This window comes from Humulus lupulus, chromosome 7 (genome assembly GCF_963169125.1).
Source record: "Humulus lupulus chromosome 7, drHumLupu1.1, whole genome shotgun sequence".
Classification (NCBI taxonomy): domain Eukaryota; kingdom Viridiplantae; phylum Streptophyta; class Magnoliopsida; order Rosales; family Cannabaceae; genus Humulus; species Humulus lupulus.
This window is the reverse complement of record NC_084799.1, coordinates 53911209-53924791: the sequence shown is the minus strand read 5'-3', so window position 1 is coordinate 53924791 and position 13583 is coordinate 53911209. Positions and strand designations below refer to the sequence as shown.

Sequence of the window (13583 nt, the reverse complement as noted above, 5' to 3'; positions counted from 1 at the left end):
TTCTTCATTGGTTATCCAACTCATTCAAAAGGTTATCGATTTTACTGTCCTACTCGCGGTACTAGCATTGTTGAATCTCAAACTGCCAAATTTATGGAATTTGATATTGTTGAGAAAGTTTCTACTCCATCTCTTGAAATAGGGGAGTCATCTGGTGGAATTTTCATTCCTTTATCTCTTTCAAGAGATGATATAATATAGACAAATAATACTCATGATGATCCTATTCCTACTTCTGTTGTTGATGCTCCCATTATGGACGAGGCTCCTGTCTTTGAAGAAGTTCCAGATGCTGAAGACGTCATTCAAGATGGTGTTCAACAACAAGCAGCAATTCCAGAAATTATTCCTCTAAGAAGATCTCAGAGGGCAAAAAGGTCAGCAATTTCTAATGATTTTTTGGTTTATCTTGGAGAAGGAGAATATGATATTGGTCATGTTGTTGATCCTGTGACTTATAGTGAAGCTCTTAAAAGTGAACAATCTTCTAAATGGATTGAAGCCATGGAAGATGAAATTGAATCCATGAAGAATAATGATGTGTGGGAATTAATTGAGTTACCTGTAGCTTTTAAACCAATAGAATGTAAATGGATTTTCAAAACAAAAAAGGATAATAAGGGTAAAATTGAAAGATACAAAGCACGTCTAGTGGCAAAGGGCTTTACTCAAAGAGAAGGTATTGATTACACTGAAACCTTTTCACCTGTTTCTACAAAAGATTCGTTCAGGATTATTATGGCCTTAGTTGCACATTTTGATTTAGAGTTGCATCAAATGGATCTAAAGACTGCTTTTTTGAATGTGGAGTTGGATGAGCATGTCTATATGTCTCAGCCTGAAGGTTTCAAGGAAAGTGGAAGGGAGAACTTGGTCTGCAAATTGAAAAGGTCTATTTACGGTCTCAAACAAGCATCTCGTCAATGATACTTGAAGTTTGATAAAGTTGTGATATCGTTTGGTTTCATAGAGAACAAGTTTGATCAATGCATTTATATGAAGTTCAATGGGAGTCGTTATATTTTTCTTGTTCTTTATGTGGATGACATTTTACTAGCGAGTAGTGATTTGGGACTACTAAATGAGACCAAAATTTTCCTGTCTACAAATTTTGATATGAAGGATCTTGGAGAAGCATCTTTTGTTTTGGGGATTGAGATTCATCGTGACCGGAAACGAAAAGTTCTTGGTTTATCTCAAGAAGCTTATATTCATCGTGTGCTTAAAAGGTTTAACATGGATCTATGTACACCTGGTTCTATCCCTATTCTGAAACGAGACAAATTTAGTAAGCAACAATGTCCTAAGAACAACTTAGAGAGAGAAGAAATGTCAAACATCCCTTATGTGAGTGTGGTAGGGAGTTTGATGTATGCTCAGGCTTGCACTAGACCTGATATTGCTTTTGTGGTAAATGTTCTTGGATGATATTTGTCTGATCCTGGGTGTGATCATTGGGTTGCTGCAAAGAAAGTTTTGAGATATTTACAGAGAACCAAGAATTTTATGCTTGTTTATAAGCAAGTTGAGAATATCCGAGTTGTTGGTTATTCAGATTCTGATTTTGGTGGTTCTATAGATGATTTAAAGTCAACTTCTGGATATATTTTCACTTTGGCTGGCGCAACAATTTCTTGGAAAAGTGTAAACCAGACTTTGATTACTTCATCTACTATGTATGCTGAGTTTGTAGCTTGTTATGGGGCATCTTTGCAAGTTGTGTGGCTAAAGAATCTGATTAGAGAGATACGATTAGTTGATTCTATTTCCTTACCTATGCTGATCGATTGTGATAATAGTGCTGCCGTTTTCTTTGCCAGGAATAATAAGATCAGTGGTGCTTCGAAGCATATGGAGATCAAGTATCTTACTGTCAGAGACCTAGTCAAGAAAGGAGATGTTATTATAGAGAATTGTAAGACATAATTGATGTTGGCGGATCCTCTAACCAAAGGATTAAGTGCATCATTATTTAATAAACATGTTGTTGATATGGGCATTTTAGAATCCTTTGATCTTTTTGGTTAGTGGGAGTTTTCTTTCTGTTTTCTTTTATCCAGCAAGAATTATGATTATTTGTAATTTCTTTATTGAACTTAAGAACTACAAAGTTTGTTTTTGGTTTCTTTTGATCAATGAATAGTTATGCTTTCATTTATGTTTTGTTATATTCTCGAGAATGTTAAGTTGAAAGCATGTAGTTCATAGTATTGTTGTTATCGTCATTTAAGTTTATTTGCTTAATGACGTGGATATCATACTGTTTTATGCACAGTTAATGATATAACACTGACTTATTTATTAAGCAGTGCTTTGGTTATTTCACTGGCTTATTTATTAGGCATCATGGTATCAGTGAAATGAGGATTGATAAAGAGATTATGTTATATAACTAATCACATGTTGGACATATTCTCTTACCACACTACTAGACTTATTGACCATGTCGATTTAATACTTTGGTATTTGTGATTATGAATATTTTTTGTTGATTGGAAAGCAAATTGATAATCATAGTTCAATATCAAGGATTAAATTGGACCAATTGTTTTAGATACTATCAAAGAACTATTGTTTTTTTAAAAGTGGCCACAATATTTTTCTTGTTACTCAACCCATGAGTCGTTTTTAAAATAAAATTATTTTGATATATATATATATGTATTGCAAAATTAATGTAGCCCAAGTGGGAGAATGTTAGACTTTTTATTTGGGCTTACATTATTTATTTTCATGTTTTATAAAATATGAGTTGATAAATAGTTCTTTGCTGATCTAGCCCATTTAATTTTAGTGATCTCTTGTTTATGAGCTTAGTATCTATAGTAGTCTAGTTGAGGCAGAAGTGTGGGCTTTCTAGTGAATTGAAGCATTTGATGATGAGGCCCAGTCCAACTAGATTTATATAAGCTAAGTCCTCTCCCTAACTCTATATATATGAATAGTCTCATCGCTATTCAGTAGTCTGATAATCTGCTTCAGAAATAAAGGTCATAGGGAGGAAGGCTTAGTTGGTTAGTATTGCACTAACAATTTACAATTTCTCCATGGCTGAATCAGGTATATTTTCTGTATTATTTAATTGATTATAGTGTTCTAAATTGTATGCAAAATTATTGATAAGATATTGTATGAATATCTAACATAAACTGCCCACACCACACCGCATTTTTGCGGTGCGGTTTATGCGGTTTGAGGTCTATGCGATGCGGGTTGCGGTTTGGAAAATTGTTCAAACTGCATATGCGGTGCGGTCCAAAAAATTAGAGAAAAACCGCATCACCCGCACCACGAACACCCCTACATAAAAGTATGCAGTTACAAAATATGATAATAGACTATTTATTATTATTTTTCAATTTTTTATTCATTATTAAAACATATAAAATTAATTGTAAGTATTAATTATTAATGATAATATTAAATAAGAATATGAAAGGATCATATATACCTAACCACAAGTATACTAAGACCACAACATCAAAAGATTTTACGTTTGAATATCATGAAGAATTTATTAAAATTTTAACAACACCATATTTTTCAACTGCATATCGAATATAACTATATATAAGGTGTTTTATAAACATGATTTTAGGACCGAAATGTTGTCAAGAGCTTGTTAAGAAAGTTTAGTCTATGTCACACTGCTGTTTGTGTACCAGTACCACACTATATTACTATCTAGAATATTCTCTTAATTCTTTTAGTATCATCTTTATATTTTGTGCCTTTTTGTTATTGGACCACATGTAAGCATCACAGTGGCTTACCACTGATACTTTGTACTATTCCCTACATATAAATATAAAGTTTCTCCTCAGCCTCATTTTTGAGCTGATTCTTCAATTACTTTGCTCCATATTTGTTTCTTCACTTGGTATCAGAGCCAGGTTTGGCCAACGCCGATTATGTCGATTGGGAACAGCCAACGCAGCCAAACACCTCTACCAAGTCAAGGTGGAGCTCAGCCAACCACCACGGCAACCAATGCCATGCCTCAACAAGCCATTGTTGCGCAACAACACTCTATGACCGTACCCCCTTTCTACAACACCCTCAATCTGATGGGATTTTATGCCCTAATTAAAACCCAAATTATTTGTAATCTCATTTTATTATCAATAAAAGAATAAGAAATTATTTTTTGACTTAGTCAATCACTTTGCTCACATGTTTTATTTTCATGATTATTTGTTTAATATAAACTTCTATTAAATCCCGAGCATATAGCTAATCTTATTTATAGTGACGTAATCACAGTGGAATATAAATATGATTATATGTTCAAAATAAGTTAGTCCTAAGATTAGTTAGTGCACAGGATTTACACTAACTTGCCAATTTACGATATGATCTACTTACACATTACAGTGTTATGTTCTTTCCAGAACATTAGCAAAGTAGATAAGATCGGATGTATTTGTTACATTGGACTGGACCGATATTGACAGTTGATAAGATAAGTAAACATACCGTTATTATCTATTCTAGTCATATGATATAGTTGACCATATGTCAATTCAATCTCAATTATGAGTGGTTAGTATTCTAACTGATTGTATTATTTGAGTTCTTTGACTTGTTCGTTATCAGCTTACCCTATGGATTAGCCCATACTTACATCTTGGGAACTCGTAGTATAATTGAGTGGGAGTGTTAATCATAGATATGAACATCTATAGCTTCTGATGAAGAAGTGAAACGATGGTTTCCTTTTAGTTTGGTTCAAGGTGTTAAATGATAGAGATCTCATTTCAGTAATTAAATTAGTTTAATGAAATATCATTTACAAGGAATTAAGTGTTTTAAGGATAAAATACAATGATGGGTAAAATTGTATTTTAGTCCTATCTCATTGTAGACCATCTATAGAGGATTGAGTGACAAATATGGTTGTAACGATGGATAATTAATAGCGTATCTATATTTGTTATAGCGCGTTCTATGAATTCAAGAGTGCAATTTCGAGTCTATAATGGAGTCACGAGGAATTAACAAGTTAGTAAATTTATTTGTTAGATTTATGATAACTTATTGGAGCTTGATTTCATAGGCCCATGATCCCCATTGAACCTTGGATAAAATTATCTAGATAGTCTCAATTAATTGATTTAATTATCAATTAGAATTATCAAAGTTGACCTGGTCAATTTTGGATAGTTTCACATAGTTATGTAATTTTGAGAAAAAAAGAGAAATTATGACATATTTATTAATTAAGATAAATTTGTATCTAAATTAATAAATAATTTTAAATCAATGTTCAAATTATAAATAATTAATTTGATAAAGGAATTAAACAATTATTTAATTAATTAAATCAATAGAAAATAATACAGGCCTTGATTTTAGGTCCAATGGGCTTATAATCAAATGAAAAATTTCACGGGCCTAAAACCCATGATAATTTCGACCTAGGGCTTCAAATTGGCTATTATTTTATTTATTTTTAATTAAATTAAATGACCTAATTGAGTCTATAAAAGGAGTGGTTAGAGAGAAGTCAAGACATACGACATATAAGTTTAATCACTAGTTTTCTGATAGTTTTAGATTCTCTCTAAACACAAGTCATTTTCTAAGTCTCTTTATTATTTTCTCTTCTTCTCTTTGTATCTATCTCATGTGTTGTGAATTGCCCACTCTAGTCTAGGTGATTCTAAGGATACATTGGAAGACTGTGAAGAAATTAGAAGAACAGTCCAGTTTCTTGATAATACTCTGCGACAAAAAGGATACATGAGTTAGAGAAACTGAAGGAAGAACTCTTTCATTCTGCTGCATATACTGTAAGTATTCTTATCTTTGTTTCTCTTTGAATTCAATTTTAGAAACATGTTCTAGGTTATCTCACATTAATTTGTTTAATATTAGATCTACATGAAAATAAATAAAGATCCTGTATAAAGTTTTCTAACATAATCAGCCTTTCTCTGTGAAATTAGATAGAAATAATTTCACATTATGGAAGACAATGGTCTCGAATATCATCCGTGGTCATTGCTTGGATGGCTACATGAACAGAACTAAGCCCTGTCCTCAAGAATTCATTCCCGCTGGAGTCGCGACAGGAGATGGCACACCAGGCTTCGGACTACGCAACAACCCGGAATTCGAACAATGGATCGTGAACGATCAACTTCTCATGGGATGGCTTTATGGTTCAATGACAGAAGGAATAACTACAGAAGTGATGGGCTGTAACTCAGCAGCTGCTCTATGTAGGTCTCTAGAATTGCTTTATGGTGCCCACTCAAAGGCGAAAATGGATGAAACTCGCACAAAGCTGCAAACCACAAGGAAAGGAAATCTGAACATGGTTGAATATCTTAGACAAATGCGAACATGGGCTGACATCTTAGCTCTGGCAGGTAGTCCTTACCCGAGTCTCATCTAATTACTAATGTTCTAAATGGGCTTGATGCATAATACTTGTCTATCTTGGTTCAAATTGAAGCAAAAGAAAACATCACTTGGCAAGAATTGCAAGATATCCTGCTGAGCTATGATAGCAGATTGGAGAGGCTTAATGCTCTAGCTCCTTCAAACAAATTTCTAAAAGATATTGGGCCTCCCTCAACTCACTTTGCCAACAAGCCTACCCTTCCGAATAAAGGAAAACACATAACTCAGAACCAAAACTCAGGAGGACGGAACTTCAATCAAGGTCTGTCAAGAGGAGGAGGTAACCGATCTAGAAGAAGAAATGGAAGAGGAAATGGTTCTAGACCTACATGTCAAGTCTGTGGGAAGTATGGGCATTCGATAGCTATATGCTACAACTGTTTTGATGAAGCTTACATGGGTTCACCTCCTTTCACTGGAAACAACTCAGACAAGGGGAACACTGTAGCTTACTTGGCCACACCTGAAATTGTAGAAAATGAAGGGTGGTATGCCGACAGTGGTGTGAGTAATCATGTCACCTCAGATGCTGATAACATGAGTAGCAAGTCCGACTACCATGGTAAGGAATAACTCACTGTGGGAAATGGAAGTGAGTTAGCCATAACTCATGTTGGTACTGGTGTGCTGAAATCTGAGAACCATGATAATTTGATGTTGAATATGTTCCAAAGATTTGTAAAAATCTTATTAGCATATCAAAACTTACTGCCGATAATGATGTTTATGTTGAATTTTTCTCTGATTGCTGTTTTGTGAAGGACAAGGAAACAGGGAAGGTGGTGCTACAAGGGACACTTAAGGATGGTTTATATCAGCTGCAAACATCGGAATCGAAGCCAACACTCAATGCAAACTTTCAGTCTAAGTTAGGTAGTCTAGAGTCCTTTTCTTTCTCTGCTGAAGCATCTCTGCAGAACAACAAAGTCAGTCAACCCAGTCTAGTTCAGTCTTCAAATTCCCTAAAGGATGTTTGGCATAGGCGTCTAGGTCATCCATTGTGTCGAGTATTGAGTCAAGTACTAAATCAAATCAATGTAAAAAGCTTAATTAATGAAAAAGAACATTTCTGTGATGCATGCCAATTTGGCAAAGCTCATTCTTTACCATTTGCACTTTCAGATAACAGAGCCAAAGCACCTCTTGACTTGATTCACACAGATATTTGGGGACCCTCTCCTATCATGTTAAATACTAACATGAAATTCTACATTCATTTTATAGATGACTTTAGCCGAAACACATGGATCTATTTCCTCAAATCCAAAGCTGATGCACTCAATGCCTTCATTCAATTTAAAAACCTTGCTGAAAACCAATTTGATAGGAAAATAAAAAAGTTAAGAGCTGATTTTGGGGGAGAGTACCAAGCTTTCAATGATCTAGTCAAACAAAATGGCATAATTCTCCAACATTCCTGCCCATATACCTCAGCACAAAATGGTAGAGCAGAGAGAAAACGCCATCACATAGTAGAGATGGGCCTAACTCTACTAGCTCAAGCAACCATGCCCTTAAAATACTGGTGTGAAGCCTTTACCACTGCTGTTTTCTTGATAAATCGCCTACCTACACCTATTTTGAAAGGGAAGTCACCATTTGAGCTGCTGAACTCTAAGAAACCAGATTATAACTTCCTTAAAACCTTTGGATGTGCCTGTTTTCCTTGCCATAGACCTTACCAAACACATAAGTTTCAATTCCACTCAATCAAATGTGTCAACTTAGGGTATAGTGAGTCACATAAAGGATACAAATGCCTAAGTCCAAATGGTCGGGTCTACATCTTTAGAAATGTCATGTTCAATGAAGAAGAGTTTCCATTTCAAAGTGGTTTTCTCAAATTATTAGAGAGAAAATAGTCACTGTCCAAACGCCAACATCCTGGTTTGTTTTACCAAAAACTCAAGTTCCCTCAACAATCCATGCATGCAGCTGAAATAAATCATCCAGAAGAGGACCATAATTTAATCACCTGATCTGCACACCGAGTCCTCAAATCACAGTAATGAGGTGAGACCATCCGAGTCCTTTTCTTCTGATTTGGCTGCTGACATTCCAGAAAATATAGTGGCCGAACCAGGGCCCTTACCAGCTTCGAACCCCAATGTTGATAGCAGTAGCATGCCGAAGGAAGTTCAATCATCTCACCCCATGATCACAAGATCAAAAGATGGCATCTATAAGCCAAAAGCTTACATTGGTGAAGCCAAGTGGGAAGATAAAGATGAAGAACCTGACTTAATTGAAGCAGCCCTTAAACACAGCGGCTGGAAACAAGCTATGACAGAAGAGTTCAATGCACTGCAGGCAAATAAAACATGGTTCCTAGTGCCTAAACAACCAGAGTATAATATTGTAGGCAACAAGTGGGTGTTCAAAAGAAAGTATAACAATGATGGTTCTTTCCAAAGTTTTAAAGCAAGATTAGTGGCGAAGGGTTTTCATCAAAGGCCGGGAGTTGACTTTAGTGAAACTTACAGTCCAGTCGTTAAAGCCTCTACAGTTCGGGTTGTTCTCACAATTGCAGTAGCCAAAAATTGGGACATAAGACAGCTAGACATTAATAATGCTTTTCTGAATGGTCATCTAGAGGAAGTTGTCTACATGAATCAACCACTAGGTTTTGAATATGCCACCAAACCAGACCATGTATGCAAGCTCAACAAATCTTTGTATGGCTGAAACAAGCACCAAAGGCTTGGTTCGATCGCCTAAAGCACACCCTGATTGAATGGAAATTTGAAAACTCACAAGCAGACTCCTCACTGTTTTTGCTCAAGACTAAAGACTATATCATCATGGTGCTTATCTATGTGGATGACATAATAGTGTCTGGAAATGATTCAAAGCAGCTACAACTATTTACTTCCAAACTAAACAAAACTTTTGCACTCAAAGACCTAGGAGCCTTAAGCTAATTTCTTGGAATAGAAGTGGTTCGTGATTCATCAGGCATGTATCTGTCTCAAGGGAAATATGTCGCTGAAATGTTAAAGAAATTCAACATGGTAAACTTAAAACCATGTCCAACTCCTATGACAGCTGGAAAACCGATGTCTATTGAAGATGTTGTGTTGCTGAAAGATCCAACACTTTACAGAAGCCTCATTGGTAGAATGCAATACCTTGCACACACTTGACCAGACATGTCCTTTGCAGTGAACAAGCTAAATCAGTTCTTAAAGGCTCCAACAACCACGCATTGGTCTGCTGCCAAAAGGATACTCAGGTACTTGAAGGGAACCATACATCACGAGCTACACATCAAATACAGTGAGATACTCACTTTAACTGGCTTTTCAGATGCCAACTGGGCCAGTTGTCCTAATGATAGAAAATTTGTTGCTGGCTATTGTGTTTTCTTTGGAGACACACTTGTTTCCTGGTCCTCTAAAAAGCAGACTGTTGTTGCCAAATCTAGCACAGAATCGGAGTACCTCGCCTTAGCCCAAGTTGCTGCAGAAATTGCCTAGCTGCAAGCACTCATTCAAGAGCTCAAGTTTCCTCTTCTCTCATCACCAGTAATATGGTGTGACAACATGAGTGCAAGTGCACTAGCATCTAATCTTGTATATCATTCTAGAACCAAACACATCGAATTAGATGTTCACTTTGTTCACAATAAAGTTATAGAAAAGAAGCTTGACATTAGGTACATTCCATCCCATGATCAAGTTGCTGATTGTTTGACAAAGGGCCTATCACACTCAAGATTCAAATTCCTCATAGACAAACTTAGAGTGGTTGATTCACCCCTTCGTTTGAGGGGTGATATTAAGAAAGTTTAGTCTATGCCACACTGCTGCTTGTGTACCAGCACCACACCATATTACTATCTAGAATATTCTGTTAATTCTTTTAGTATCATCTTTATATTTTGTGCCTTTTTGTTATTGGACCACATGTAAACATCACAGTTGCTTACCACTTATACTGTGAACTATACCCTACATATAAATATAAAGTTTCTCCTCAGCCTCATTTTTGAGCTGATTCTTCAATTACTCTGCTCCATATTTGTTTCTTCACTGAGTGAGAAAGAAAGAAAGAATGTGCTGAGGTTGATATTAAGTATGGAGGCTTCAGTATATGGCAGCATAACCAACAAGTAAGCATGAACAAAACTTTGATTCTATAAAGAATTTTATTGTTGAATTGTTCACGCCTTTACAAACAATTTATTTTGCAAGTCTTCCATATTTTTCCAGTTGTCGTCTTCATTATAAATATTAATATTTTTTTCTCCAAATTATTTTGTGCTTGCTTCAATTTAGATTAGGGATGTAAATGGGGCGGGTCGGCCCTGCCCCGCTAAAGATCTGCCCTGACCCGCTAAGCTTCTGTCCCGACCCGACCTGATCCGTTAGGGCTTTTGATCTGGGTCGGGTCAGACCCGCCCCGGATGTGATGGAGCGGGTCAGACCAGACTGGGTAAGGTTTTTTTTTTCTTTAATAAAAGAAAGACTAATTTAAAAAAAAAAATTACAATATATAAATAAATGACAAGAAAATCTGTCATACTAGACATAAATGAGTTGCCTAAATTTTTTTATAAATTGTCTTGCATATTAAAATAAAATAAAATTTCATATACTTCAAAGCAAAACATCAATTTTCTTCTCTATATCTCTTAAATATACTTTATATATTTGAATTGTAGATCACCCTAAATAGTTGTAGCAATTAGTTTTTTTTAAAAAAATTTTATTACAAAAAAAAAAAAACAACAACCGGGTCGGGTCGGAGGTCGGGTCGTGGTCCGACCCGCTTCAATTGTTAGTGGATCGGGTCGGATCTCGACCCGCCCCGATTTTGCCTCGCTTATTTTCGGATCATAGGTCGCCCCGATCCACCAGATTTTTTTGACATCCCTGATTTAGATGTGGTCCATCTACAACAGATACTTATTCCTGACAATTTGAATAATATTACTATGCAATTACAATTTTTCTCTTTGAATCACGTCGAAAGTTAGTAGGTAGCATATGTAATGTTTTATTTATGCAATTATATATAGCTTATTGTTGTTAATGAATGGTTCCATGATTTTTTTGCCATACTATACACCACTTCGCATATATATATATATATATATATATCTATGTATCCGTACATGGTTTTGACTTCGGAAAAAGCTTTTCTTACAAATATCAGTGAATTGGAAGACAAGGTTGGGACGAGGACTCTTGACATATTATAGTCTGAAATTTCATATATATGTACAATTCGAACAAGTGAAATTCATTGTTTGATAATGCTATTGTTTTTGTTTTCAAATATTTGATAATGGGTTTAAGTAATATATATTAATCATATATGAAGAGCAATTTGAAGTAAGGTATACATCTCTAATATGTTGCTTTTACAGTTATTAAATTTTTTAGCGCACGTAATATATATTAATCATATATGAAGAGTAATTTGAAGTAAGGTATGCATGTCTAATATGTTGCTTTTACAGATATTGTAGGCCTTTTCTTAGAAAGAGAACAACCTTGATATTGGTAAAAACTTATAATTTCTGAATATTAACAAGAAGTAAAATTTATTATACATTGTTGAATTACTTGATGATGTCAATTTTGTTTAAAATTCTAATTATTATGATTTTCACTAAAGACTTCCAAATATATCAATTTACACTGGATATATAAATTTTAAAAAACTCACGTACCAAAATTTTAATTTTTTGCTATGTAATTCAGTAAATTTGTAATCTCAATTGTAATGATCAGCACATATATGTTTTAGATCATAAAAAGTTAAGTGATATATTTGTTAGGTTATTCGTATATATACGAAGTAAAAGAAAATAAAAAACAGTTTGGAAACCATTGGTTGTTTTTTCTCTACTATGTACTTATTACATAATAATATAATATTAATAATAGTAGTAATAATGATTTGAAGAATAAAGTTCTCTATAATTTTCAGGTTACTCTATATATATTGGAGTTTAATAAAGAAATAGCTCAAAAACAATTGTTCAAAATGGTTTTGTGTGTATTAAAATTATTTTCTTTATTATATTTTTTGAATTAATAAGTTGAGGAGGAAAAGTCACTTCTAATGCTTCATGGTCACTGTCTCAATAATTACACTACTCTTTTTGATATTCTTTAATTATTATCAATAATAAGTATTTAAGAAATGTTATATGTTTTATTTTTTAACCAACCTAAATACAAAGATGCTGGTTGTGTTTTTATTATTTGAGGTATTTGAATTTTGAGTATTGTGTGCTTCATAATTACTCTTTATTTATTTATATATATATTTAAAATTAATAAAAGAAAAACTTAGCGAGAAAACAGAGCGTAGTAATTATTTTTCTTAAGGATAATACAAATAATATCCTTTGATAAATTGAAATTCTACTATAATTATATTAAAAGAGAGTACGAGCTAGAATTTATATAACTTAGAGTCCAAAGAAATGATGTGGCACTGTATTTTCTTAGTTTTTATTTTTATTTTTTTATTTAACTTTTTCTAAATATATATATTTTTATTCTACTTTTTAAAAAATATGTAATTTCAGTATCTATATATCAATCTATATATAATAATAAATTAATTACTATTAATTCTATTTTTTTCTTAGTTTTTAAACATCTATTTATAGATAATGATAAATTAATTAACTAATTTAAATGAGAGATTTTTATGTATTTTTTTAAATGATAGATTTTAAAAAAAAATATTATAATTAAAATAAAACATGCAAGCATATATAAATATATATTTAAATAATTTAAAATTTAAACTACAATACAATTATATAAAAGAAAATATATTATGATTTATTCTATTTTAGTCAAATATTTTTTCCAAAAATTCAATACGAACTCTGTGTTCGATAAATTTTAATAATTTATTTTACCATTTTAAAAATAAAGTGTTCAAATAAGTAATCGGTCAACATACACGTGATTCAAATAATATATATGTATATATATTCTTATTTTTAATGTTTTGACAAAACACGAGGTCCAAAAATTATTTTTTTAAAAAAATCAATGGTCCAAAGGGGTAATTGACTAAAACATAAGGTTCAAAATGGTGTGAACTCTTACACAAAATATATTATATATATAATTTACTTTTTATAAATAATTTTGAACATTTTGAATACATACATGGTCCAAAGGTTAATTTTAAAAAATAAAAGT

At 33.3% G+C, this 13583-nt stretch overlaps 1 protein-coding gene across 1 annotated transcript; it reads left to right on the top strand.

Annotated features, from left to right (window-relative positions):
* Positions 1–9557: 9557 nt before the first annotated feature.
* LOC133791710 (uncharacterized mitochondrial protein AtMg00810-like) lies at positions 9558–9884 on the top strand. The gene has a single exon (XM_062229628.1). The coding sequence runs from the start codon at positions 9558–9560 to the stop codon at positions 9882–9884; it is 327 nt and encodes a 108-aa protein (XP_062085612.1).
* Positions 9885–13583: the final 3699 nt, after the last annotated feature.